The 27,995-nt window shown below is 38.1% G+C and overlaps 3 protein-coding genes across 5 annotated transcripts; 2 read left to right on the top strand and 1 right to left on the bottom strand.

Annotated features, from left to right (window-relative positions):
- Positions 1 to 23: 23 nt before the first annotated feature.
- On the bottom strand, positions 24 to 14,593 carry LOC105040300 (S-adenosylmethionine carrier 1, chloroplastic/mitochondrial). Its single transcript, XM_010916769.4, has 13 exons — positions 14,336 to 14,593; positions 13,240 to 13,311; positions 12,395 to 12,502; positions 10,697 to 10,779; positions 9,277 to 9,353; positions 8,662 to 8,752; positions 4,097 to 4,150; positions 3,930 to 4,025; positions 3,662 to 3,751; positions 1,789 to 1,840; positions 1,137 to 1,198; positions 976 to 1,056; positions 24 to 340 (listed from the first exon to the last, which is right to left on the bottom strand). Exons 1-13 carry the CDS (start codon positions 14,502 to 14,504, stop codon positions 206 to 208), a joined length of 1,170 nt encoding a protein of 389 aa, XP_010915071.2. The 5' UTR covers positions 14,505 to 14,593; the 3' UTR covers positions 24 to 205.
- Positions 14,594 to 14,598: 5 nt separating this feature from the next.
- LOC105040301 (glucan endo-1,3-beta-glucosidase 8) lies at positions 14,599 to 18,502 on the top strand. Its single transcript, XM_010916771.4, is given in 4 exon segments — positions 14,599 to 14,682; positions 14,781 to 17,040; positions 17,043 to 17,193; positions 17,283 to 18,502. Coding segments are annotated over 3 exon segments (1,419 nt in total). The 5' UTR covers positions 14,599 to 14,682; positions 14,781 to 16,871; the 3' UTR covers positions 18,382 to 18,502.
- A 1,600-nt stretch (positions 18,503 to 20,102) lies between these two features.
- Positions 20,103 to 26,828, top strand: LOC105040302 (probable choline kinase 2). 3 transcript variants are annotated; one of them, XM_019848997.3, is made up of 8 exons: positions 20,103 to 20,248; positions 20,411 to 20,855; positions 22,660 to 22,781; positions 22,867 to 23,062; positions 25,157 to 25,274; positions 25,366 to 25,413; positions 26,220 to 26,320; positions 26,407 to 26,828. In XM_019848997.3, the coding sequence occupies exons 2-8, from the start codon at positions 20,496 to 20,498 to the stop codon at positions 26,491 to 26,493; spliced, it is 1,032 nt and encodes a 343-aa protein (XP_019704556.2). In that variant the 5' UTR covers positions 20,103 to 20,248; positions 20,411 to 20,495; the 3' UTR covers positions 26,494 to 26,828. The 3 variants fall into 3 exon arrangements, with proteins under 3 accessions (XP_019704556.2, XP_019704555.2, XP_019704557.2); XM_019848996.3 differs by having other exon boundaries at positions 20,118 to 20,260; XM_019848998.2 differs by having other exon boundaries at positions 20,128 to 20,257.
- Positions 26,829 to 27,995: the final 1,167 nt, after the last annotated feature.

Raw genomic sequence — 27,995 nt, 5'->3', positions numbered from 1 at the left:
GATCTAAATAATCCAATTAGATCTGTTTCCAAAATTCAGATGCATCATGCGGCTCTTGCACCATTTCTATTCATGAATGAATAATACAAATAACAATTTTGTCACATAAACATCCCTGCCACTGAAATAGTAAATCATGTCCAAAGGGAAGAAAATCCTAATCATCCAGAACTGTGGTTGTGGAAAAGCACATCCTTTTTTGGCATCACTGCTGTTTCACTGGATTAGATTTTGTATCACCAGCGGAACCCTGCTGGGAGACTAACCGCTTTGTCCTCTCTAGAACACCAAAGAAAATTGAACCGCCAATACCAATCCATAAAACTCTTGGTCCAATACCCTGTCAATGAAATCAAATCATATGAACATAAAGTAAGTTCAATCTTTCTTAGCTTCTGAAGCGTTCATCATTTTGATAGTAGTGTCCTTACTTGGTAGATATACAACATGTCTACTTCATGGAGAATACATCTTGGCACAAAACTGAATGATGGGTTATGGATTATTGGGTGAGCAACCATATTAATCTATCAACATAAACAGGATGCTTTAACCTAGACTGATGTTGGTAATCAGCTACCTAGATCATTGTATATAGCATTAAGTCTGATAATACCAAGACATGTACAAATAGTTTGATTTAATTACTTGAATTGCAGAAATTACTTCAGCATAAATGAACATAAGAACTCTCTGGTACAAAAGAATGCATATGACAATGGCTCCAGATCATTTCCAATTTTACATCCTAAAGATGATTATCACGATGAAGCCTCCTAACAACTTTGCTGTACTGGCATTTTGTGTAAACCAACATAACAAATACGTGCCAATTCAATAGGTAATGGGTATCCAAGATAGCTGCTTTTATGGTGACAAGAGGCATAGTATATTGCCGCATAACATACCACTGTGGGTACAGATGGATTTCTAGGTTGACTAAAGGCAGAAAAGCACAAGGTAAGGCGATCAGACCTTCAGGAAAGCAGTTGGACCTTCTTCTCTGATAATAGTCTGAGCACAATTAAGCAGCCCATTATATTGGTTTGCTGAGCCCTGCAACACAAGCCAGATGAAGAACTAAATTTCGACAAGGTTATTAAATTTAGCAAAATTCAAAGAACAAATGATTCTACCTGAACCATCAATCTTGTCTTCATTACATCAAGCGGCGTAGTTATAGCTCCAGTTATTGCACCTGTAAACATGAGAAATCCTATCACCAGAAGGAGAAAAAAAAAAGGAATTTTGACACACTATCTAGAAATTTATTGATGTTATTTTTAAGTACATGCACATGACTAACATTGTATTTGTGCATGTATATGCAAGCATTAGTTGTTTCTAGAATGATGTGACTTGATAAGTGACACAATGGTTAGCTGCCTAAACCAACAGTCTACTTGCACTCATCTGAAGATGGCCGACCACCCGATGGGTCATCTTCCACAACACATCCAGGTAAAACCATGATCAATCATGCAAATCATTTTCATGACAGTAAATTTCATAGTTAAACAATAAATAAATAAATAAAAACAAACAAACACAACAACAACAACAACAACATGCCACAAGAAACCTTCAGGTTCAAGACATTTTTGGCACTAATTTTTCATTAAGGCATGAATAACCCTGAATCTGAGAACAGAATCCATGCTTACAAACCTGTCCGGCATTAAGAACATGAAGTTGATAATGGAATTTATGAGGTGTATGAGTTATATACATCTAGGAAACAGTGAAAAAGGTGATAGAAACAAGACCATTTAGAGGATTTGAGTATACCAGCAAAAGCACCAATTATAGCATTCTCTGGATCATTTAACTCTCTCCTTGCCTGCATGAATAAGAAAAATAAAAGAGGAAAGGAGAAGCATTAGTTTTTAGTTTACATTTCCCCTGGTGTGTTCCTCATCTTCTCAACACAGTTCCTCTACACGAATACAAGTCAAATAAGAAACATTGGAAACAAACTATTCTATCTAGCTTCTTTCTAACCATATGATACGGCATTTTATATTAGATTTTTTTTATTTCTTTTTTTTCCTTGGAATAGAGATGAAGGTGACATACTTTATTGACTCATTGTATGAAGAAATCCCATGGATTAACTATGGACCGGCACATTTTGATCACAAGCACCATTTTACCTTTGAAAACTCATATGCCTGATAACATGCACACCTTTAAACCCCAAGATATATATCCTTATCTGCAGACTGGACAAATGGTAAAACTCCAAAAGATTAAATGTAAAAGAGCATCACACTTTCCATGTCCATGACTCTATGCACTATCCTAAAAAACAAATTCATCTAAGACAATTTCCTCTGCACTTATACATCTATTCCACAAAGAAAAAAAGCAATCAGGCTTAATTTGGAAAATGAACTTCAAAAGTTCATAATAGTGAGGTCTGGAATTGCCTTTAGCTTTCATCAGCATGATAATCATTGTAGGAAGATTGGATCAAGCAGCTAAATGACTATTCAAGCACATTGTTCCTTAACTTTCTGATCAAACTTAGAAGAGGCAAGGCCTTTCACCTTATGCACAATTGCACCAAAAGCTTTGAGTTAAAAATTTAAAAAAATAAAAAAAAAGCTTAGTTCACTTGTATGACAGATCCTTCTATAAGAGGATAATTTGTCGCGACTCCCAAATTTTTTCACCAACAAATCCCCTCTAAGAAGAAGACTTGAGAAAAATTTCCAAATGTCTGATGGGAAGGGAAACAACCATTGAACTCAAAGCTTCCACCAGAAATCGGGGAAGGCGGGTGAGAGGGAGAATGAAAGAAAGGAAAGGAGAGAGAGAACGGGAGAGAAAGACAGGTAGGGAAAGAGGCCCTCCAAGGGCCATCAAGGCTGCCAGCGGCTTGCCATGCTTGCTAGAGGGCCGGAGGAGGGGCTGCACCCTCCTTCCGATAAATAGGGGCTTCGGCTCTTGTTTCATTTTTTTTTAAATTTTGCCAATTCTTCACTCAAAATCGGCAAAAAAAAAAAGAGAAATAGGAGCCAAAGCCTCTGTTTCGATCAGCATGAGGTGGAGCCCCTCTTCCGGCCCTCCAAGCAAGCGCAGCTAGAGGACCCTCTTCCGGCCCTCCAAGCAAGCACAGCAAGCCTCTAGCGGCCTTCAAAGGCCATCTCTCCCTCCCCCCTACCCCACCACCCCCCCCCCTCCTTCAAAAAAAAAAAACCCTTCTCCCCTCTCTTTTCCTCTCTCCCTCTGCCCTCTCTGTTACATCAGTTTAGGCCCAATACAAAACAGCACAGAGGTGTACTAAAGCGTGCCACCGGGCTGAATAGTCTGGGCCCCAATACTGGCACGATGAACCTTGATTTCCAATATTGAACAGGTGGCATGCAAAGCCAACCAATTGCTTCATGATCACCTTTAAACTATTTAATGATGTTGTCAGCTGGAAATTACATGCTTTCAAATCTAGTTTGTGTCAAGAATTTTAAGAACAGGAAATAGATAACTGACTAGGACCAACTGAATATAATTGTCCGAATGGCATGACTACTCTTTCCACACCATGTAAGAAGCACTAGATTCATTACAAAGATATCTTGAGGCAGAGAATAAATCATCTCCATCAAATGAGTACAAATGGAGCATGTCATCCTACAAAATCAGTTAGTATGAAGCATACCGCAATCTTATATCCAATTCGAAGCTGCTCATATATGCAAAATTGGATGGCATCGAATGGTAGATCTCGCAACAGAAAGGAACTGTATCCCTGCAAACGAAAGAAGGAAAAATGCCAAGCATCAGATACATCAAATGATATCACATGGCCTCAAATTCTGTTATAGTTAGCTATCTATAATGACATGAAATCAGCAACAAAAGGTCAAACTGATTAAACAACAGCATAAGAACACCATAAACTTTAAGATAGGTTGAACAATACATACAGCATATAGACCTCTAAAACCTTCTTTAGCAATGATAAGACGAACAGCATCAGGCGCAGAGGCAAACTGCCCAGTCTGCAGCCTTTGTTTGACTACCTGAAACATGGCAACAGCAAGAGTGAACTAAAAGAAATCTCAGAAACTCTACCAAAAAATATGATACTTACCTCTGTTGGAACACGAATAAGTGAAGAAGCAGCTCCTCCAATGGCACCTGCAGTCTGAGTGAATTTTTTTCATCTTCGCAAAACTAACAGAAAAGTACCATAATTCCAATAACGTCTTAATGCTGGTCAACTAAATCTAAAATAACAATGTCATCTATATCTAGTTGAAGGGATATGTTGCATTTAATTGTCTGCAACCCATGAAAAAACACTGATAAGCCTATTCATTGTGAAAAATGCCTGTCAGCCAGACCCAGGAGTTTAAAGCCATACCGAGCTTTGAACAACAACTCAGAAGTATAAGCTATGTTACAAAATATAATTATTAACAGAGTTGCACCTATATGTAATATGCGTTATACATATAAGTATAACAGATATTAAATGGATCAGAATTCAATTTCTGAATCCAATAAGCCACAATTCTCTATTCTAAAATTGATTGATAATACATGTATATTGTTTAAAGTTTACGCTCTTACCATCTGAGCTTCCCTATTCGGCCGCTCCAAGCCACCCACCCAGTTGAGACTTCTAAGGACATAAAAAAACAGAGGAAAAACCAGGGGAAGTCATAGGAAAAATCAACAAAAACAAAGGATGAACTGAAAAAAAATCCAAAGATAAGATCTTTTCTCACAAAGATTAATCATATTTTTTTTCTCTTCCCTTCTTCTTTTTCATTTTATTTCATTCTCTTTTTCGGAGATCCGTGGGGAATGAGAGAATGTGAGAAGATCAGGTTTTTTAGGTTCCGATTAAAATTTTTTCTCAAGCATATGGGACTCTATGCGAGTTGTGGCAATGTGAGCGGCAGAGGACGGCAATGAGGTTGAGGGTAATGGCACCAAGGGGGGCCCTCATGGTGGCCGGCAAAGGTAGGGAGGAGACAAAGGGCGTGGGGGAGGGAGAGGAGGCAGACAAGGGTGAGGAAGGAGATGGGCAGTTGGAAAGGGGGAGGAGGCGGAAGAGGAGGAGATTGCACGTCAACATCGTAGGGGTGAGAAGATGGGCAGCCTAACAGAGACCACTCTGACCAGAACCAAGCATGGGCTGCCACTAGCCACGGAACTGGTTCGGTCTATGAATGGGCCTGAGCTGTGAAGCTCGGCGGGTGGAACCGGCCAGGTTCGGCTCGGGCACTGGGTCAAAGTCCAAATGTGCCTGGGCCACCACCAACCAAAACCTTGAATAAATCCCTTCTGAAACCCCTTCTCGCCTATTGACATCCACAGTGCGCTACCTCTCTCTCTCTCTCTCCCTTATTCTTCCAAGAAAAGAAGGCCTTTCTTCCAAAAGGGAAACTTACGTTATTTTATGCAATTCTAAAATAACAATGTCATCCATATCTAGTTTAAGGGATATGTTGCATTTAATTGTCACAAAGCCATGAAAAAGCATTGATACACCTATTCATTGTGAAAAATGCCTGTCAGCCAGACCCAAGAGTTTAAAGCCCTATTGAGCTTTGAACAACTCAGAAGTGTAAGCTATGTTACAAAATATAATTATTAACAGAGTTGCACCTATGTATAATATACATTATACATATAACAGATATTAAATGGATCAGAATTCAATTTCTGAATTCAACAGTGCTAACACTGTAGGAACATCCATATTAAATGACCATTTTGCTCAGATATGGAAAAAAATTTGGTGGGATATAGAAGTCCGCAGTATCATGGATGACTAAAGTAGATCAAGTATTTCCAAAGGTATCAAAACTTCCAAACTAACAGATAATGCTCATTCTATGGATGGAAGATCCAGTCCTGATTATGGGTACAAATGCAGTCGACATTGCAGTGATCATCATGTGGTATCAAAATAATCTCCCCAAATAACAAGTCAGAGAGATCATCAGAGAAGCAGATTGTTTCTATGGGGCAGTGCAATTAAGATTCTTTAAAGTAGAAAATGCTAATCAATTGCTCGAGCATCCTTCTGCCCAAATAACAAGAATGGAAGGCTAGGCACAAATATGAAACAATTACGGAGTTGACAAACAAACAACCATATAATTATAATAGATACTGATTAAATAAAGAAAATGTTGAATGAACATGATACTGATGGAGGAGTTGCATGGCCTTATTCTGGAGTACCGAATCACGAGGATTAATAGTTGTGCAAATACATGCAACTTCTCAAAAGTAACCAGTTCGCAAAATGCTTGGAGCCTTTGATCAACTTGGGGAATGCATGTGATGAAGAATGAGACATAATAACCCGGAAGATGTTGTGTTGGACATAATGATTGGTTATAGCAAGATCATAATTACATTACTAGGGATAAGAAACAAGAATGCATGGTGAAGCTGGGGGTTTTACAGATGTGGTGGGCCTATACCAAGGGCTGGTCTTTTCGCCATGTCTCCTACACTCATCATGGTAGTCCAGGCGGTTCATATCCCAAAATCCCCATGTCTAATTCTAAGCATTGCTGCTATTGATGTGAGTGGTGCTGCTAATTCTTGAAGCATTAACATAATCCAATGCATATAAGAATGTATAAATACAACTCATGTAATAAGCTGCACAATGATTTCCCATAGAACTGGACATGCCACATCCAACAATCTTAGTGGCCATCCTGATCGAGTGTCCTAATACTATCTTGGGATGCCCTCTTATATATTTTTATTTTTTATTTATCTTAGAAGTTTTATTGTTTTATTTGTTAAAAAATGTTTGAATTTTAAATTAGTATATTTAGTTTCAACAAAAAAAAGGTAGCATGTTTAGGGTAAATTGGATTTATTTATTGTAGTCTAAGGTTAGTGTTTGCTATAGTCAGAACCTATGCAACTTTGCTTGTATCTATTTTCTTTTCATCTTTATTAGTGAGTACCTAGAAACCAGCTTCAAGTTGCCCACACTTGTTCCAAGTTCCAATTGAAATTTAAAATATTTTTACAATTTTCAAATTTTTATTCAAAAATCAAATTAAAAATCACAAAAAATGTATAAAAGAATCACTTAAGGTTTTCTGTAGACACCCCCCAATAGGTACTTCAGAATAGTTGTAAATTAACTTTGATTTTTGGGTGTAGATTTGGGTGTTGCCAAACACATCCAAAATTAATCCATAACTACAAAAATTAAGGAGAATGTTTATCATAATAATCAAAACATGTTCCATTTTTCTTACATTTTTTTATATTTTTAATAATTAATGTATCCTGAATATTATAATCTTATAAAAAATAGAAAATAAATTGGAAAATAAAAAGTACCATTCTATAGTTTGATTCTTATTCTACAACATATCATAATTTCATGCCAAACAAAAAAAGGTGACATGATTTAGCCTATTTTTTCTTTATTTGGCCAATTAAAGGCGAATAAAAGCTCATCTTGACTTAGAGTTTCCAGAGCAACTGACCACAATCATCAAAATCCTAGATTGCAACACCCCTTCCTCTCTCTTTTTCTCCTTTTTCCTCTCTCTTCCTCCCTCTCTCTTAGGTTCTGGCTGCAAGGATAATGACAATGATGGGCATCAAATCCCATGATGCCTCAAACGAGGTAGTGAGACACAGGTGTGAGACCTAGTCCCATTATTCTTTTAAAAAATAAAAAAACATCATGCATGAGGTGTCTCCCAACCATGAGGAGACTATAGCCAGTCCCATATTTTATTAAAAAAAGGAAATAGAGGAGATCAGGACATAGAGGGCCTCGTATGGACATGTTTCCTCCATGGATTGGGAGACCCAACCAGTCTTCTATGAGACAAGGCAGTGGATTGCGGTCTAGCCCCCATCCTAGGTAGGACCACCACAGGATGGGTGGGGCGCTGAGTGCAATGGTCTTCGGGTCCAGTCCCTATCTCTAAGTCCTATTTTCTTGCAGGAATAGGATGTGACGGCCCAGATACACACCCCAACATCCCACCCCCCAACCAAAAAAAACAAAATAAAATAAAAACTGATTCTTAAAACATTGAAGCTCCGAAATGATGTTGAACAGCATGTTAAGTCACTAACATTTCCAACCCTTTCTTTTGCTGTTGCAAATTAATGTAATACTAGAAATAACGTACATTGGTCAACATACAATCTACTTTCTTCAATAAATAAGATAAAACCATATTTTCTAGGCCAAACAGACTCTATATGCCTTAAAATAATCATCACACAAGCACCAAGATCCTAGCTGGCCGCTCAGCCATGACCATCACATCCAAACTAGGTTACCATATCTTGAATAATTAGGTTGTGCAGACACACTGGCCTTGCATATGAGGTGAGCAGATAGAAGAGATTAATGCATATACTTCTTTATCTTTGCAATTTAATTTTATAAATTAATTCTACCCAACAAGAGAATGTATTATGCTATAATGAAGCATAATAATGTCGTACATTATCCCTTCTGTTGGAACAATAATTTACATTCATGTACATAATTAGCAACAACTAATAAAGGAGAAAACATTATACAAATACAAGTTACCTTCCATCAAGCACATAACAGAATATTTCTGAAAAAAAAAACTACTCAAAAAATTCATGGAAAACATAAAAAGCATGAAATAAATGAAATTTGTATACACTTACCAGATGAGCAAAGGCGCTAAGATTTTCTGGAAAAATCTCTAGTAATTTTCGCTTAGTAGGTTCATATATACCCACAAATACAGCAGATGCTCTGTTCAATAAAAAGGAATATTCATTTGCAAATTGCAGAATTTCAAAGCTGTAATAGAATATGAATAATACCATATCTGAACATAACAAAGAATTCCCCTGGATCCCAATAAAAAATAACAGCCAATGAAGCTACAAGATGGGAAGCAAACATTTGGACGAGCTTAACCAGAAAAGACTAACGAGAAGCCATGCAAACTAGGTTTTCTTTAACATTATCAAAGAACAATATTTCCACAAAAAAAATCAATGACAATGCCTTTATATAAGAAAGATAACTATAAGTACTTCCAACATATGCAAAGAGTAATGAGAAGAAGCAAGAAAGACAGCTAAATAGTGACCCAACTGCAACACAGAATTTGAAACAGAATAACTGCATAGGCAAAAGCACAAGAAAGAAAGAGGTAATTAGAAAAAAGGTCCAATTGATTACAAATTTAGTCTAGATAAATTCATGAAGAAGTAAATCTATAACCTCCACCTTAGCGTGAGAAACCTATAACTTGTGTTTAAGGTACTCACGGTAAAACCCCAGCAAGATTGCCAGCCAATCCAGAGTATAGACCTTTCCAATGAATTTTGCTTCCACCATGAGCAGCCTGGGAGGGAAAGAGATTCCCCATTAAGAAAGACTTTAGCATATTATTTCAAATTGGAACAAGCATAAAAGCCCAGACTTGACATTAAACCAGAAACAAAATTAAATACAACCTTAAGGGAAGCTAATGACCAGCACAAAATGTGAAGCAGAACATAAGGTAGATCAATAGCAATGAACATTATAGTTTTCAAGATTTAAAGATTATATGCTACCACATAAGCTTCTGTCACATTTTCTACGTAAGGATCTCAAATGGGTAAGCAGAAAGCTATCATGATACAAAAGGACAAAAGCATATCAAATGTTTGCTTGTAGACAGGGCAGTGGTAGTTGATGTGTCAGCTGCACATGCAAAAAGAAGATTATTTTTATCTCACATCTAGAACATGACTAGCATCAGGATATATGGAGTTAACAATTGTATACAACAAATTCTAAGTAAATCCTGCAAAGCACAGAAGGAATTGTTTGAAAATAAAACCACCAAATACAATACAGCTGGCTTGTCCAGTTATAGTTCATCCTGCATATCAAGAAGGATCTGGCAATAAAGCCAGAAATGCAAATATTAATTCACTCAAGCAAGAACCCAAATTACAACCAAAAAAGAATTCTCCATCTCACAGATAAGGAAAAGCTTGATATAAATTAAATAGTATATTTTCATTTCTCTATGGGGTTCATCAGAATGTAAGCACAACCCTCCCAAATGGGGCTTGGACAATAACATGGGAAACTTACAAGAACAATGGCACTCTTGAAGGATCTAACCAAGGTTTAATTTTACAACCAGATGAATATTTCGGTAAAACAATTTCAATTCTTAAGGATTGAAAGAAAAAAGTGATGCCAAAACAGGTATTTGCCAATGTTGAAAACACTTGTGGTTTTTATCATGCCTTATCCTTCTTAAGACAAAATATCTATGGTTTTGGCTGGAATACTGTACTTTTGGATGGAACAGTTTGTCTGAAACAACAGAACATCAGCATTTACAACCTATCTTTCAGTTTCCAGAAATTCGTTCAGAAAAAACAAAATAATAACTGTACTATAAAGTCTAAGGTCAAAAATCCATCAAAATGTTTACTGGTAGTCTAGCATCTACCAGCAGCACAACTTGGCACACGAAGGGCTATAAATGCAGCATGCAATTCAATAAGACATTACCTCTGGCAACAGAAATCTCTACTGACATTCATGATTTTATCAAACATTATACATTGTAACATCACGTCCAAAACCATTAAAAGCCATAACATTTCTGCAGGCAAGCTCAGAACAGTGATAAGATAGTAAAATGAAAAACAATATCGAATGCTTTCTGGATGATTAACCTGCCTGAAGCCGAGTCTTTATTGTATCAATTGGATATAAAACTGCTTCGACAACAACACCAGCAGTACCTCCAGCTATAATACCCTCTGAAAAAACCACAAATATCTACTTTAAACACAAATAAGTGTCACCTAATGTAAAAGATATTTATGGTGAGATGTGGTTCCACTGCAACAGCATACTATAATACTATATACTCTTGAGAGGATAGCTCAAATGGTCCTCTCACCTTTGAAATCAATGATAGGCCATCTAAATTCAAGATTCATACTACGTTTCACATGTTGGACCATACCAGGTGGACTATACTAAACCATGAACCAGCCTTTACTAACATTGTACCAAAATGGTACCAGTATGGGTACTAAAACCAGTAGTGCGAACCTTGATTCAAATTGGTGAACATGATATAGCATTACAAAAAATATATATATAGAAACTAAAAATTATATATTTTTTGATAGTCTATGACCTAATGATCATCAAGCAGGCATCAAAATGAACAATTTAAATAGCATGACACCATATTTAATTATGATCTAAATTCTAATCATCAAAACATAGTGAACTTAAAATCTATCTATGGTTTAAAATGTGTAAATTATGGAGGAAGGGATCCGCATTTCTACTTTCACCCATGCCAAAAAAGAATGATTGATAACCAGATGCACTGCCAAGCTCAGGAAAGCTCTCTAGAAACATTTTTTCCATGCTTCCACTAAGATAAAAAGTACTCTTTGCGGGATCTCTTGTGGAAAATTCAACTCTTCCTTGGATGAGGACAATTATGTGCCCTATCATGTATTTTACCGTACTAGCGTAGCTGATATAATTCATTTCGTAACCAGCTTGATGCATAGGTTAGAGACCACCAAAACATATAAAGTTTGGTTTCTACACATTTTTTGTGGTATAGATCATACTCAACAGTCTAGACCTTGATTTTGGATGGCATATCATTGATATTGAAGGCAAGAGGAGCATCTCAACTATCCTGTTGAGCATCGACACATTCACACATACATACATACATACATATGTTCTTCTCCCCTATCTCAAGAATCGGCATGCACTTCTAATTGAATAACAAAAGGTTATAGAAACAGAGTTGTTTGTTGCATGTTCTACTTCCACATGTAGATGTGAGAGAATAAATATCATTACATCCATGTGTATTTTTAACTGCAATAATAGGTATGCTTTTACAATAAATACACAATATTGTCAACTGTATGTTTTCTTTTCTTACTATATCTATCCCTTGAAGCTCAAAAATACCCAACCACAGATCTATGACTTATTAAAGTATAATGCATCATGAAATAGCAATCATATATTCAATATATATTTTCTTTTCTTAATGTAATCTGATTACGACACCACGATCTCATGATTGCAAACAAAGAAAGACCAACTTGTTAGCCTAGAAGTTGAACCCTTGCATCATATTTGCTATTGGATTATTATACAATTTATTTTGAATTTTGAAAAGCAATTTTCAATGCTGATAATGTTATTTTCCTTCAGATGCTGACATGTCGATGCAAATTTTTTATTGATGTACATGGTTTGACCTCCTTAGAGAAAGGCAGACACTTCACCATATCAATTTCATTGTTTCTATTTCAAAATATTGTAGTACAAGTCTAAAGCAATCTGACATGAACTATTATAAACAAGTTTAAAAGATGCAGAATTTACCACATAATACGCGAAAAAAATTGAATGGCTTTTGTTCCCCCATGGTAACTGATGCAAATGGCTTTGATGTCTCCATTATAGGGTGATGGAACTTACTTGAGGATGCATCTACAAAACCGAAAATATGAAAAATAAATAGCCTGCTTAGGGGGAAAATGGTGAGAACAAATATGATCTTCTTGATAACACATGAATATAACGGCACCAAGTTCAGCTACTAAAATTTGTTATGATCAGGTTCTGTTACGCATACAACGTCTACATAGCTACAATGACTACATGCATCAAAGATTAGGCATGCATCAATGAATCCCGAGGACTCCAATCTGCAAAAGAGGATATTCATTATAGAAAATGAAGACAGTTTTTGATAAGGTTCATAGTAGATGCTTACTCTGTTGTGGCAAGGGCCATGAAGAGTTTTAGCATTCCTCAGAGGAGTACAGAGAAGTGTTATGCCTTTTCGATGACTAGTAGGTTTATTTATGGAGAAAATATAAAATAATGACACAACAGATAACAATGGAAGGACGCAACAGTATCAAAAGAAATCAAGCTTTTATGCAAATATATTATGGGGTATATTAAAGTGTTTAGTTGTGTCGTTTTGCACTTCCACTCCATATACCTTTATATCAGTAAAATTTTCTTATCACCAAGAAAGACGGAAAAAAAAAAAGGAAAAACAGGTAGGACAAAAGCTTAATCCAAAATACAAAACCTCTACTAGCCATGCATCACCATTGAAATCATCTCAAAATGCTACTCATAACACCCTCACCACAGTACCATTTGTAGATTATATCTTCCTTTACGTATTTACTATCGAAAACAGCGGAAACTACCTGATGAAACTGCAGAACTTCTAGCATCGACAGCCAATATTGGAGGGCCCATCAAGTTCCAGCTAACTGTACCTGGGGTTGACAAAATATAATTTTCAACTTGAACCATCATGCATCATCAAACTCTTCATCAAATGTGAGACTTCAGTTTCTCTATCAAACGTGGAAAATCCTGCTCTAATAATTGTTATCTAAGGCATATTTTTGTGGAATTTATGACTCTGAATTAATGAGAATGGACGTACTGTCATATATGTCGAAAACAAAAGCAAGAAAGAAAGAAAGAGAAGAAAAGAATAGCATTCCCATCCGTACTATGTCAAAAAGAAAAAAACGTCATACAATATATAGCATGACCATGTCGTCCTTAAAGACTGCATACATTCGTCAGAAGCATTATTTATTATTTATTAAAAAGTAACCAGATTAGCATTTTAAAAAAATAATATCAACAGATAAAGAATTGAAGATGAAGAAAAACAGCATGATCCACATCTGTCTGAAAAATCACTTCATCCCTTGAAAAAGGGACTGTTCGAGAGCAATTTGTACCACCAAGTATATACATTTAAGAAAAAAGGAAGAAAACGATGATCAGGAATTTTTTTCCCCTTTGCAGTCCACCAAAAATCACATGCTGATGACGGTCTTGGTTCTATCGTGACCGAAACCTCAAGAAAATCAAATATTAAAGAAGATGAAAACCATAGAACTTTGTCATGAAACGCGAAATCACTGTAGATATAGGTCAAAAACAACGCCACGAAACTAAATTTCCAGAAAATCATTTACTCAGTAACGCCTGGAAATTAATGGATAAATTGAAAAAGATGGTGCGTATAGTCAAATCGAATCACCAAACATAGACATCAACGATAAAGAAAGAAAGAAAGAAGAAAGACATAAAAGAAAATGTGCCCCAGAGTCCTCCCCAATTACACGGTGACGGTGTTCTTGGTTATATCGTTGCATGAAGCTCGAATAAAAAAAACATCAATTACAGAATTCGAAGAGAAGCAACCAAGAATTTTGCCACGAAACGTAAAATCTCCTGGATATCGCCCCGAGACTTGCATAAAAAATAACCTAAGTTTACCTTGGTGGAAGAAAGGCCTCCTTGGAAGAACGGGGGGACAAAAAGAGAGCGCGCTGTGGATGTGAATAGGTGAGCAGGGGGTTAAGAAGGGACTCATTGTGGGTTTTGCTTGGCGGTGGCTCAGGCACGTTTGGACTTTTGACCCGCGACCGGGCCGAACCCGGTCCATTCCACCCCGGCCAGCTTCACCGCTCAGGCCCCTTCATAGACCGGCGCGGATCCGTGGCTGGTCAGGCGGCCCATGTCTGCTTCTGGTCGGAACCGTTTATTAGAAGCGCGCTCGTCCCCGCCGCCTCCCACGCCGTTCCATCTTCTCTTCTCGCTGTTCTCTGGTCCCCTCGCCTTTGGTAACTTTCTACTACTCTTTCTATTCAGCAACTTGGAAACTGATTGCTTTAGATTTTAATACTCTTGATCGAATGTTTGTCTCCCGTTTCTTCTACAGGACCGCCTGACCTTTTCCCACTGGTACTCGAGCTCCAGTCCTTGTCTCCAAGTTTTGTCTGGTTCCGGCTGCCGAGCTACGAGGTGGCTGAGGAGTGATGCTAAGGATTAAAAGGACAATGCCGGTACCAGTGGCGGGGAAAGGAAAGAGAAGAAAAGATGGAGCTTTGGGAGGTTTGGAAGGGGCTCCAGCGAAGGGGAGATGCACAATCCCGTGCCGGCGGCAGATTCGGAAGGGTTGGAGGTGGGACGAACGGGAACGGCATGGGAGGCGGCGTGGACGAACGAGAACGGCGTGGGAGGCGGCGTGAAATCCGATTTTTTCTCCTCCCCGCCCTGCCCCTCCTCCGCCTCCTCCACTCTCCAACTGCCCCTCCTCCGCCTCCTTCGCCTCCTCCTCTCCCTCCCGTCGGCCGATGGCCTCCCCCCGCCCTCCGCCTCCGCGCCGCCATCGCCAGCCAACCTAAGAAACCCCCCATCTCCCTCAGGTGCCCTCCTTCCCCAAAGGTCTCCGCAAATTAGAATGAATCGAAACGAAAAAAAAATTATTAATTTATGTGGAAAAAAAAATCTTACCTTTCAAATCTTCTTTTTTTTTGTTTTGGTAAAAAAATGGAGCCTAAACTTTCAAATATAGAGGTTACGACAGAACAATTTGCCAATAATAACCTGAACACTTAAAGATGTTACACCCATAAAAATTAAAAAATAAATAATATTATAGAAATACAACGGAACCATTGAGGCATAGCAACATTACACGAAGGTAAGAGAATCAGATAATCATCAACTATATAAAATCTAAATATACATTGAACAAGAAAAAAAAAATGAGATAATAATTTTAAAATATTGCAGCCAGCTCATTTGCTTAGATGTGCAGTCTATTCTATGTATGTCATCCTGCAAAATTAAGTATAAAGGAAGGATGGATGAAGTCATGCATGTCATAAAAAAAAATTATCAATAAATATCATTTTGGCAGCACAATCAGTGGCTTTATTAGTGTTACGGTTAGTACCAATAATCCGGCAAACGTTACACTTATCTTTCCAACATAGAATGTCGTGTCAGATGAAAAATTCAAAGCATTGTCTGTAGAATCATTAACAATAATTTTAATAACATTCAAACATCTCCTTCTAACCAGACATTAATAGCACTAAAATGAAAAACAGCAATTTGCAATTCTATCCAAACTACATGAAGCTCAGCATAATGAGTAGAAAATAAAATTAGAGTTCTGCTACTGATATATAAAGTTATCTCTGTACTGTTGCGAACTACAAAGTCAATAGTTATTTTATCGTCTATTATAACTGCATCAAAGTTAACTTTCAAAAATTTTGAAGGAGAAGAGAGTCAAGAGAAAGAAATTTCAGAGCTGTCTAAGACAGGCAGCAGTTGGTTATCCTAAAATCTTAATAAATTTTTGATAGGCAGCAGTTGGTTACCCTAAAATCTTAATAAATTTTTGATGGTCGTGCCGGTTTCATCAGAGCTGTTAAGGGGTAAATAAGTACAAATTCTTGTTAGAAGTTGATTAGGGGGAAGCATTGAGTTTTGGCAAAAATGATTGGAGAGCCGGAGACATGACAGAACGATTTGAGAGGCAGTGTAGAATGCGATATCTACTGTAGCAAAATGATTCTACCTAATAATATTTGAGGGTGCCCATCATACGTGTCAAACACCAACCCTTTAAAGGATATTTTTAGCGCAAATCTCACGTATTTTGTTGTAAGAAAATATAAATATAATAAAAAAAATTTAGAAAAATCTGGTCCATGGAAAAGAAAGATACAACTGCAGACGCCGTAAAAGATATCCTATAATTATGAACTTTCTGTTGAGACAAACAATTTAAAGCTAGATTTCGAGGAAAACAACTTTCCAACACAAACTTCCATAGTTGGCCAAGCATGTCCCCAACAGAACCCGTTTCCTCCTACCTTCCTCTCCCGCCATTTTTAAGAGACTCCACACGCCATCATCAACGAGGGGCCTCTTCTCGAATCTTCCTCCTCCCAACATCTCCCCTCTCGGGACAAATCGACCCTGGTAAATATATCCCATTCTCATCCCAGTTCCGATGGAGTCTCGAAGAATGGCATGGGTGTTGTTCGCTGCCCTGGTGATCTCGGCCGCATCCGCGGAAGCCATCGGCGTGAACTGGGGGACCCAGGCGTCGCACCCGCTGCCCCCCAAAATCGTCGTCCGAATGCTCACGGACAACGGGATCAAGAAGGTCAAGCTGTTCGACCGGAGTCGTCGGCGATGAGCGCCCTGGCCAACACAGGGATCGAGGTCATGGTCGGCATCCCCAACGATCAGCTGGAGCACATGGGCACCTTCTCGAACGCAAAAGCCTGGGTTCACGAGAACGTCACCGGTTACAAAGACGTCAATATCAAGTATGATCGAATGAAAGCTATATCTTCGACAACATTTCAACCATATATCTTCGAATAACGATGCCTTTGTATCGATCATTTCTGGTCAGGTATGTTGCCGTGGGCAACGAACCCTTCCTCCAGAGTTACAATGGCACGTTCCTGAAAACCACGTTTCCTGCACTCAAGAACATCCAGAAGGCCCTGGACGAGATGGGACACAAGGAGATCAAGGCCACCATCCCCATGAACGCCGACATCTACAGCTCCCCGGATGACAACGCCGTACCCTCGGCAGGTAAATTCCGCTCCGACATTCATGACCTCATGGTCGAAATCGCGCGGTTCCTCGACTCCCATGGCTCGCCCTTCGTCATCAACATCTACCCCTTCCTCAGCCTCTACGAAAATCCCAACTTCCCGGTAGACTTCGCCTTCTTCGGTGGTGGTGGCCCGTCGATCAACGACGAAGGTACCCAGTACAACAACGTGTTCGACGCCAACTTTGACACGCTCGTGTGGGCCTTGAAGAAGGTCGGCCTCTCCAACATGAAGATCATAATCGGCGAAGTCGGCTGGCCGACGGATGGTAGCAAGCATGCCAACGTAGCAGATGCGAAGAGATTCTACGACGGGTTGTTGAAGAAGATGGGGAGCAATACGGGCACGCCGCTGAGGCCCGGCCCGATGGACGTCTACCTCTTCGCCTTTATCGACGAGGACATGAAGAGCATCCAACCGGGCTTCTTTGAGCGCCATTGGGGGATCTTCGCGTACGACGGGAAGCCCAAGTTTCCGATGGATCTCTCCGGCAAGGGAAATGATAAGTACTTGGTGGGTGCATCCGGGGTGGAGTATCTGGAGGATGAGTGGTGCGTCTTCGATCCGAATGCGAAGAATCAGGAGAAAGTGCCATCGAGCATGGATTTTGCGTGCTTCCACGGGGACTGCACGGCGTTGATGGGCTCGTCGCCGTGCAGCAAGTTGGATCGCAACGACAGGATATCGTATGCCTTCAACATGTACTTCCAGATGACGGACCAGGATGTGAGAGCGTGCGACTTCCAAGGTTTGGCAAAGATCACTAACAAGAATGCGTCCCGAGATGGCTGCCTGTTCCCTATACAAATTGTAAATACCGCTGGAACAAGGCCGGCGGAGTTGGGCTTGCTGATGTTATTATGGATTGCTGTATTTTTATTTCTATGAGAGAGAAGGGTACTGCTGGGGCCTGCTTGTAAAGGCGATTTGGTAAATGTCTGGGGCCAACTAATTATGCATATGAGATTATACTACTGAATACTTCCCCTCAAATTCTTTTTTTTTTTAACGGGAAAAAAAACTGGATACTGATTATAGGATTTGTTTCAGAAATCTCTAGTTCTCTGTTTTGTGAGATCCCTTTATGATCGAATTTGTTTGAAAATTCTAAATATAAAAAAAAAAGGTGTCTCGATACCCAAATTTTTATTTTGTTTGATATTTGGCCAAGCTACAACAAGGACTGTTTTATTTCTTAGTCTCATTGGGGATAAAGATGACAGTGAATAGAGTTTGAGTAAGATATTATACTATCCATCTTCAAATCCAAACTTAATATTCTATACTCAAATCCTACCCGATATCTGATCGGATAAGAAAAGAGATACACATCTCCATATCTAATGAATTTGAGAAGACTCACGGACAACCATTTCTCTATATCCAATCCATATCCGTCCCATATCTAAAAAAATAAACAACTAAAATAATTCTATACATATTATCACCAAAACAGAATTACCAATTTAACATAGAATATAATTTATAAGTCTAAATTTATAAAAATCAAACATAAAAATAAATTACAATTTAACATAGAATTCAAAAAAATAGTATTCAAAATTATAATATTTTTAAGATAAAAAATATTAATTATCTTATTCTATAATAAAAAAATATTAAGAGAAAAAAGAGTTTGAGATACTAAAAGATAATGAGAATGAAGAAAAAAATATATTAATATAATTCAATAATTGATGAATTAATATAATTATTATATTAATATAAATTGAATAATTTGTGTGTTTGTGTGTATATATATATATATATATATATATATATATATATATATATATATATATATATATATATATATATATGGATATATATTCGAATATTATTATATTTTACGTTCGGATCGAATTCAGATTTGAATAGAAAACAGTACTATTATATTTATCTATATTGTATTATAATTTTAATTTTTTTTAATTTAAATTTTAATTTAAATTCGATCAAATTTTATTTTTTAAATTTAATGAATTTAGATATGATGTTATTCATTGAGTCAGATCGTATCGATTATGTCATTTCAATTGGGTTCGGTCGGATCGATTTTTTTCTCTTGGGTTCTGCCCTTATAAAACAAACTTCCAGGTGTAAAGATCATATCTCCTCTGACACTGATCTAATTATTGCTTGGACGGGGTCGAATTGGATCAGTCAACTCGTGAACCAGATAGCTTGCCGGTCTACCATCCGGTTTGATTTTAAAAATATTGTGTAGTATGGATGACAAGGCATGCTTCTTCCGAATGCAAGATTCTTAACGGCAGCGCATGGCATGGTGAGCCGTTTTGCGTGAATTTATGTTAAGTATATATTTACACGCAAAAAAAAGAACAATATTCTTGGTAGCCCAAAAAACCGAAAAAAGGAAAGCAAATTAATGACGATGATCTGAGTTACCGTGGGAGAATGTGTGCTGCCTCCAAGTGGATGTAGCTTATGGTAAAATGAATTTAGATAAAATAAATTTATTCATAATGATTTCATTGGAGCTCCACGATGACGTGGTCCAGCCAATAAATTTTCACGGCGGAGCCCACAAAGGACGCGCGTAGCACGGAGAGGCCCCACGGAGGCCGGGGCCCGGGGGCCGAGAAAAATAAATGAATTGTTCCCGCCGCCCTCGCGATGCCAATGGGAAGCGGAGGAGCGACGGGCTTGCTCTCTCGCTGCACCGCCTCCCAGCTCCACTCTTCCGACGACCCACGGCGGCGTCGACGACTTAACACGCGTCTTCATCCCACGGGTCCGTCCGGTGGTGCTGCTCCTCCCTGCTCTTCTTTTCTCAATTTTGCCTTTGTTGGCGGTTATCGACGCCGTTTCCACCCGCGTCTATATATTGACTTCCATCCTTCCTCCTTTCCCTCATTCCTCTCTCTCCCGTTCTTTTTTTCTCTTCTCTGTCCAGGGCTAGGGTTTCCAACGAAAGGAAAGAAGAAACCGTGTTTCTTCCTCTTCTTCTTTTCTCTTGAGTTATTCTGATACGAGAAAAAATGGGGGCGCTCGAGGTAGACAGCGCAATTGACGCCGTGGAGAGGATTCCGAAGGAGGCGAGGAGGATTCTTGACAGATTGGCGTCGGAATGGAGCGATGTGGTCGACTCCAAGGCCTTGGAGGTGGTGCACCTCAAGGGGGCGATGACCAACCAGGTCTTCCAGGTCAATTGGCCGACCATGGGGAAGGGCGGCGTCTCTCGGAAGGTGCTCGTCCGGATCTATGGCGAGGGGGTGGATGTCTTCTTCGACCGGGAGGACGAGATCCGGACGTTCGAGTGCATGTCCAGGCACGGGCAGGGGCCGCGGCTTCTTGGACGGTTTCCCAATGGCCGGATCGAGGAGTTCATCAACGCCAGGGTATGCCCAATTTCGCAGGAAATTTTTTCCTTTTTTTGTTCAGTTAATCTTTTAATTTGGGGGTGCGTGCCGATTCTTTGATTGCTCCGTTGCATATTAGTTGTTTTAACATATTACTAGATTAGGTTTGTATAATTTATTATTTGTTGTATCATTGCAATTGTTTTTTCATTTTCTTCCATGGTTGATGAGAAAGTTTTGAAGACATGAATGTTTTCAAGCTGAAATATTCTTTCTTCTTTCTTTCCTTCTTCTCCCCCCCCCAAGCTGGATTTTTTGATATTTATTATTTTCATTATTAAGATCAATGTGCTGTCACTAACATATACTTGAGATGTTATCTGGCAAAGGACGGAAGCATATGATCTGTTTTTTGGGCTCTTTGTTTGGTCTAGTCGCTTCCTATTCAACTATTTGGTCCAAAGGTGCTTGTGGGGTCAAGAAGCTTGATACTTTGCTAGTTTATGATTTATGCTGTCACTGGTGGTGTTGTTGCCGATAGTTTATGCGCATAATATTCTAACATGTGAAAAGGCATTCTTCAGGACCTCAGCATATGCTAAACTGGAAGCGAATAATGGCAGCCTAGCACCAAATAGTCAGAAACCTTTTTTGCAACTATGAGCAGAAAGAAGTCCTGGTAAAGTCACATGTCAAGGTGGAATATACCTTCATATATGAAGAGATGGAATATACCTTCATATATGAAGAGAGTTGGAATCTGGTGCATTCATCTTTTATTGAATAGATAACCTTAGGGTCTGTAGGATTGGCTTCAGCTTAAGTGCCTTAATTTTTTAAAGATTAAATGGTGCTTACTTTAAAACAGAAGGGGACTATGACAACCCGTGGTATGTTAAGTTGCTAACGTAGCAGTATACCTGGGTTGCAAGTTCTTCCCTACGTCTCCACTGATTGGTGAATTTGGATTCATGAAGCATCATGCCTCCATATGGCTTTTGTTAAGATTGTGCTTGTTAGGACAATAGTGCCTCCGATCCCATTAAGAATGTGAACTAATTCTTAAGGAGCATTACCTTTCAAAACCAGATAAATGATGTTCTTGGAATCATCTTCATAATGAAGGTGCCAGTGAGGCAGTGACAATTGGAGCAAGATATTTCTTATTCTGATGTCAACCCCTCCATTCTTTTGAAAATCTTTTGTCAATAGACTTTAGAAAGCTGCAATAAAAATCATCTTATGGTTTCTTTTAAGCCATACCATTATCATCGACAGGTTTCATAGAGGATTTTTTAATTAAGGTTTAACTTAAGTTGGGTAACAAGCATCAAGGGTCGGGAGAGATAATTGCGTGAGTGCTATTTGATATAGCTCAGCTTCTTCATTGCTGTTTTGTAAAGATAGAAAATAATGTAGTTATGGTTCTTAGGCTTTGATTGGGGTATCTTGATCCCATACTTTATGTCTTCATCTATGTGACTGTCTGGTAAGAAGTATGTGTTTTTTTTCCCTCTCTTTCGGCCACATTATCTGACTTCCTTATGAGCATTCTTGGTTGAATGAAGGATGAACTGAACATTGGTTAAGATATATGCTGTGACATTGATACGTGAATGATGTCTGATTTCATATATTTGTAAATGCTGCTTAAGAGCTCCTAAATCACTTGGTCATCCCATGATTTGTTAGTTACTTAGCATGGAAAGCTTTGTGGTTTTTCTTGTGTAATCTACTCATATCTCTTGGTAATCTTTTAACAGTAATGGTGGAATTACTTGTTAAATTTTCACAATTTCTGTATCAATATTCTGAATTGGTCATGTTGCTTTTGCTATTTTAGACTCTTTCTGCAGCTGATCTGCGGGACCCAGAAATATCTGCTCTTGTAGCATTTAAATTAAAGGAGTTTCATGACCTTGACATGCCTGGTCCAAGGAATGTATTCTTATGGGACAGAATGAGGTATTATTTAATTACCTGTCAAACTTTAGGCTTAACTTTGAGCAGTGATGTGACTGATAGCTTATATTATCTTTCTTTATCTCAGAAAATGGCTGAAAACATCCCGAAATTTGTGCTCAGCTGAAGATGAGAAAGAATTTCACTTTGATACCCTAGAGGAGGAGATAACTACTTTAGAAAGTTTTTTCTCTGGGAAAGATCAGAGAATTGGATTCTGTCATAATGATCTCCAGTACGGGAATATCATGATTGATGAGGAGACCAGACAAGTAACTATAATAGTGAGTTGCTTTCTCTAAGACATACTAATTTGCAGGCTCTTTTAGTAAATTCCTTAAATGTTAACTTTTCAAACTTCTGTTTCTGTTAAGTGAGATGGACAAATGTTATAGTTTTGGTTGAATGGTTAGTTTCTTGCTCTTCATAGTTCATTTTCTCCAAGTGTCTAAGCATTGATGGTGGTCTCAGAAAACTTGTAACAGCAAAAAAAAAACTGGTAAAGAAAGAAGAAGTGGGATTTCTTATTTCAGGAATACAGTATATATATATTTTCAGATTTTTGCTTTTATTCTACTTTTCATGCATTTTATTCTTCTAGTTAAGCAAAAAAAAAAAGATATTTTTTAGAGTCCCACTTCATTTAGATTCATGTGTATAAAGAACAGGGGGTGTTGTGGGTCCAGTAATTTTCTGCAATTAGCAAAGCAGAGAGCTAGTTCCTTTAGGAGTCCTATCTGTATCATTAAATTTGGTTTCCCGACCAAATTGTTCTTCTCCAGGGAGATTTCATCTCATATGGATGAATTGTTTCTGGAGCTTGGTCATGAAGTTCTGATAGTAGCTGTGAGGTCTTAAGCCAAGAAAAGCAAAAACTAAGCACTACATCGCCAATGATGAGTCTTTTTCTTGTCCTTAATTTGTTCTTTTTCCCTATCAACTGTAGGAGAGTGATGCAGGCCAAGGAATATTAGATTTTAGGATTTCAGTACATTTCATTTCATACCATAACTTCAAAAGTTCAAAGACATCATAAGGAGTAAAAATGGTTTGCTTTGTAGAGATACAATTAACAACCTCATAAGATATGCAGGAAGTTCTGATATTAGCTATGAATGTTTTAAGAAAGGCTCGTAGTACTACTTTTGGTGCCTATACCGGTACCATTTTGGTAGTGTTAGTATGGGTTGGCTCTTGGTACCAACACTTGGTACGCTTCCCATATAGAGTATCAGTTCACCATCAATATGGTCTTGTATGTTCGATATAGTGTAGTTCAGTTTGGTATGGAAAATCATGGTTTTAAGCCATGAAAAGTATGGTGGGTGTTGGCCCTACTTTTGTGGTATATGCTCCCAAACTAGGTACGACGCTACCAATGATGATTCAAATCTTTTTTGTTCTTTTTTAATTTGTTTGGTTTGTAGAGAATGGTACTAAGGTTCGCCGTCTCAGTACTGGATCCCGATAAAATCCCACTATAGTATCGATATGCGGATGCGGTATGGTACGATATGGTAATATGGTACGGAGCGCTATGGCATTATTAGTATGTTACAGTATACTCCGTATTGTCTGATATGGGGTGGTACAACAAACCTGAATGGCACAGTTAACAACTCAAGGTACCTAGTTTCATAGATTAATCACATTAATCTTAGTAGCTTATCCTGTATGTGTGTTGTGTGAGAGTATGAATAATGAAATTTCCTTTGATCAGTGTTAGAAGCAAAGTGATGGAACTTTGCAAATGATGTTCCATTCGTGCCGATGAAAATCATCTGTTTTTGGGGGAAGTGAATGCCTTGAGTATTTTGGCTCTTTAGTTGCTGGAAGTAGGAGCAGGTTTGGAGGTGGGTAAGGGGAAATTGGTCTGTCACATCATAAAAGAAAAATAAGGAAATGCTTAAGAAACGGGTGCAAGAACGAGTTTCTAGAGCAGGTATGCTCCACCAAATAGAACTATTCAGCTAAGGTCTGCTCTTGGAATGGTATGAATTGGCATGTCAAATAATTATATGTTATGCTCTAGCAATTGTAACATCATGCTGGCTGTTGTATAGTCGTATATCCAGACACTCTGTATATCCTTACTCTGGTCTTTACTTATCTTTTTAGTTATTCATTAAGACATTTCTGTGACTTTTGGATGCTGATACAAATCGTATTTATCTTGTTCCTTAATTTATTGATCGATTTTAACCCTGCTTCTTGATGCATCAATGACATAATCGGAGCCAATCTCTTGCATGCCCAGCATTCTGTTTTAATTTTTTTGTCTTGACCTCTCAACACCAGATTGAAGGCGGACATATATGAAATTATGTAGGATGTCCATGGTGTCCACTTCTCATTATTCTTTATTTTTATAATTTTAGGACTATGAGTATGCAAGTTTCAACCCCATTGCATATGATCTTGCCAATCACTTTTGTGAGATGGCTGCTGATTACCATACAGAGACTCCTCATGTTTTGGATTTCAATAAATACCCAGGTTTGTAATTCTTGGTATTCAGTTTGCTGACATTGAAATATACACTCTTAAACCGGTGTTAATGATCTGGTTCTGATCTTTTTGGGAACAGATTATGAGGAGCGCAAGAGATTTGTGCAGGCATATCTGAGTTCGTCAGGTAATCTGTTCAAAGGCTGCATAAAACACATAATGAGAACCGATGTTTTTGGTTCAACTGGTACCTCAACAACAGATTGAAATAACTTATCACGATCTTAATTTCATCAAAAAAAAATATTACGACCTTAAGCAGTCTTAAGACATTCCATACCTGCGTCTGTAGGTGCAGTGTTGTAAATGTATACATGGTATTAGAACTGGTAAGTGTAAATTTCCTACAGATTCTACAGCTTTTCAGACTATGAAGGTTGAATCAAAGAACTATGTGGTTATTTTGACATCAAGATAATGAGTTAGGAAATAAACTTCTTGTCCTTCTTAATGTGTTCACATGTCGCTGAATGGCTTGCTAAACCTGGTAGACTGATGAGTTATGGTTTTTCAATTGCATATCAAGTAGGAAGCATTAAGCATGATGACCTGTCAGGAGTTTATCAGATTGTGTGGTCACCATAGGATTGCACAGTCAATGAGATAATATTGGACCACATCAGTAGTTTGATAGCGTCAATATGAGTTTAGATCATCTTCCACTAAGAAAGACAAATAAAAACTCTTCTTGTCTTGGAAGCATTTGAATAATCTTTTTACATGTAATGCCGGGTCATTTTTCAAGATATGAATGTTAGAGGAGGTTTTTCAAAATTTTCGGCACTACCAGATTTAAATTTTATTTCAGTTCCCCAAGGTGGTTATTCAAATCTTTGGCACTACCAGATTTCAATTTTATTTCTATTCTCACCACCCCACTACTCTGTTCTCCTTTTAAAAATTTTCTTGGACTCCATATTCTTTTATCTATAGGTGAAACACCCAATCTTGTGGAAGTCAACAATTTACTAGAGCTTATTGAGAAGTACGCTCTTGCAAGTCATCTTGTTTGGGGCCTATGGGGAATAATATCAGTAAGTCACTTCGTCTGTTTTCCTCTTCAGTTGGGCTCTTGTTTCTTGGAATTTGGTTTCAGCCTTTGCAATTCATTAATCTGCAGGAACGCGTCAATGATATTGACTTCAATTACATGGAGTATGCAAAGCAGAGGTTTCAGCAGTATTGGTTGAGGAAGTCTGTTACATAGGGAGCTGGGTGAATTGAATGGTTTCTGTGCCTTTATGCCTGTCAGCGTTAGAAGCCACAATAAATATATTCTCATGGCTGCTTCAATACTGAAATTAATTTTTTTTAGAGTTGCAAGATAATGCACAGCTATGTTCGATAAACTGAAGGCAGCCCTGGTGTTTTATTTTGGTTTTAGGATTACTGTCAATATGAGAAAATTTCAAGTTGGTCATTAGCATCCATAAAAATTAAAGAAATGTGCTTTAATTAAAGCATTTTGTAATCTTTTGATGTCCAATATTTAGTTGTAGTATTAGCTTTCCATTTAACAAGAACATTGTGTGTAGTTGAACATCTTTTTGTTTTCCTTCGTTGCTTTTGGTTCCAAGATAATCAAGGTATTGAAGGTAAAAGAGAGAAAAAAAATACAAATAAAAATCTCTGTTGAGGGGTGAAGAATTTATGTGCTGATATTGGATGGGGTTTAGAAGGCTTGATGGTTATTGTTTGTCTCCTACGACAACAAGGTAATATCAAGTTAATATGTCGTAGGGATGTCTTAAAACTTTGCTACGGGTTTAATCACCTTGCTATTTGCAATTAACTGCCTTTGCCAGTTTCCCTGAGAAATATTGGTCAAACGGTTTTGTGATGCTTGCAATGGGGCTGCAGGTGGTTGTGGAGGCATTGATGTTTTATATTCTTGGTTCCGTATATCCAGGAATGAACTCGGATTCCATTCTCATGAAGAGAAGTGTCAGATGTCACTTTTATCGTTGTTATTTAACATTAATCATTCTGATGAGTCCTGTGTGCAGTATCTTCCCTCTCCAGAGGGAACCTAACGGATTTCGTATAGGCATTTTGGTTTTATATGAGATGGTGCATCTGGCCTTATTGGAGTCAGGATTTTTCTGGAATCTGGGCGAGCTCAGCACCCATGATACCCGTCGCCTGGAGGTGTCATTCATTCAGGCGTTAGCGTTAGAAGGATTCATCTTCCTTTTGCGGGATTATACGGTTGGATCATGCAATGGTTTTTTCGGAATCTGTGCAGGGGCATGAATGAAGGGCATAACTTGCATGGAGGAGGAGGATTCACCTTTCTTCATGATGCGAACCCACCATTGAGTTTTGAGATCCATGCAGATGGATGGATGAATTTGGAGTGCTTGGAGATCTATGTATGCAGTAAGATGAAAGAACCGTTGACATAAAAGAGTATATCTTAGTTTGGTAAGAGAAATGTGATATTTTTGTCTTAAAAAAAATAAAAAAAGCAAGTAAAGAGATAAAGGTCATCTTAAAAATGAGTGTAACAGGCATCTACTTTTGTTTGTTTGAGTTGCAAGGATAAAACTCCATCACATTTTGGTACTCTAGTGATCATTCATTTTTTCTTGTAAATTTACTCCCACATGAAATTCCTTCAATGAGGAACCTCTTTTATTTTATCATTTAATTATGCTTTTTTTCCTTTTCTTTGTAGTGATATTTAGCTACCCACAATCGTTGAAGTTT

This window comes from Elaeis guineensis, chromosome 3 (assembly GCF_000442705.2).
Source record: "Elaeis guineensis isolate ETL-2024a chromosome 3, EG11, whole genome shotgun sequence".
Lineage (NCBI taxonomy): Eukaryota > Viridiplantae > Streptophyta > Magnoliopsida > Arecales > Arecaceae > Elaeis > Elaeis guineensis.
This window is presented reverse-complemented; position numbering and strand designations above follow the sequence as displayed.

Bases quoted from the DNA above. Each gene is read 5' to 3' on its own strand.
- LOC105040302 (XM_019848997.3), top strand. From the start codon at position 20,496: ATGGGGGCGCTCGAGGTAGACAGCGCAATTGACGCCGTGGAGAGGATT. The intron at 23,063-25,156 runs GTGAGTTGCTTT...TTATAATTTTAG, and splicing joins CCAGACAAGTAACTATAATA to GACTATGAGTATGCAAGTTT. The intron at 25,414-26,219 runs GTAATCTGTTCA...TTTTATCTATAG, and splicing joins GGCATATCTGAGTTCGTCAG to GTGAAACACCCAATCTTGTG.
- LOC105040300 (XM_010916769.4), bottom strand. From the start codon at position 14,504: ATGGACCGGGTTCGGCCCGGTCGCGGGTCAAAAGTCCAAACGTGCCTG. The intron at 13,312-14,335 runs GTAAACTTAGGT...TGTCAACCCCAG, and splicing joins GAGGCCTTTCTTCCACCAAG to GTACAGTTAGCTGGAACTTG. The intron at 4,151-8,661 runs GTAAGTGTATAC...AAATTCACTCAG, and splicing joins TTAGCGCCTTTGCTCATCTG to ACTGCAGGTGCCATTGGAGG.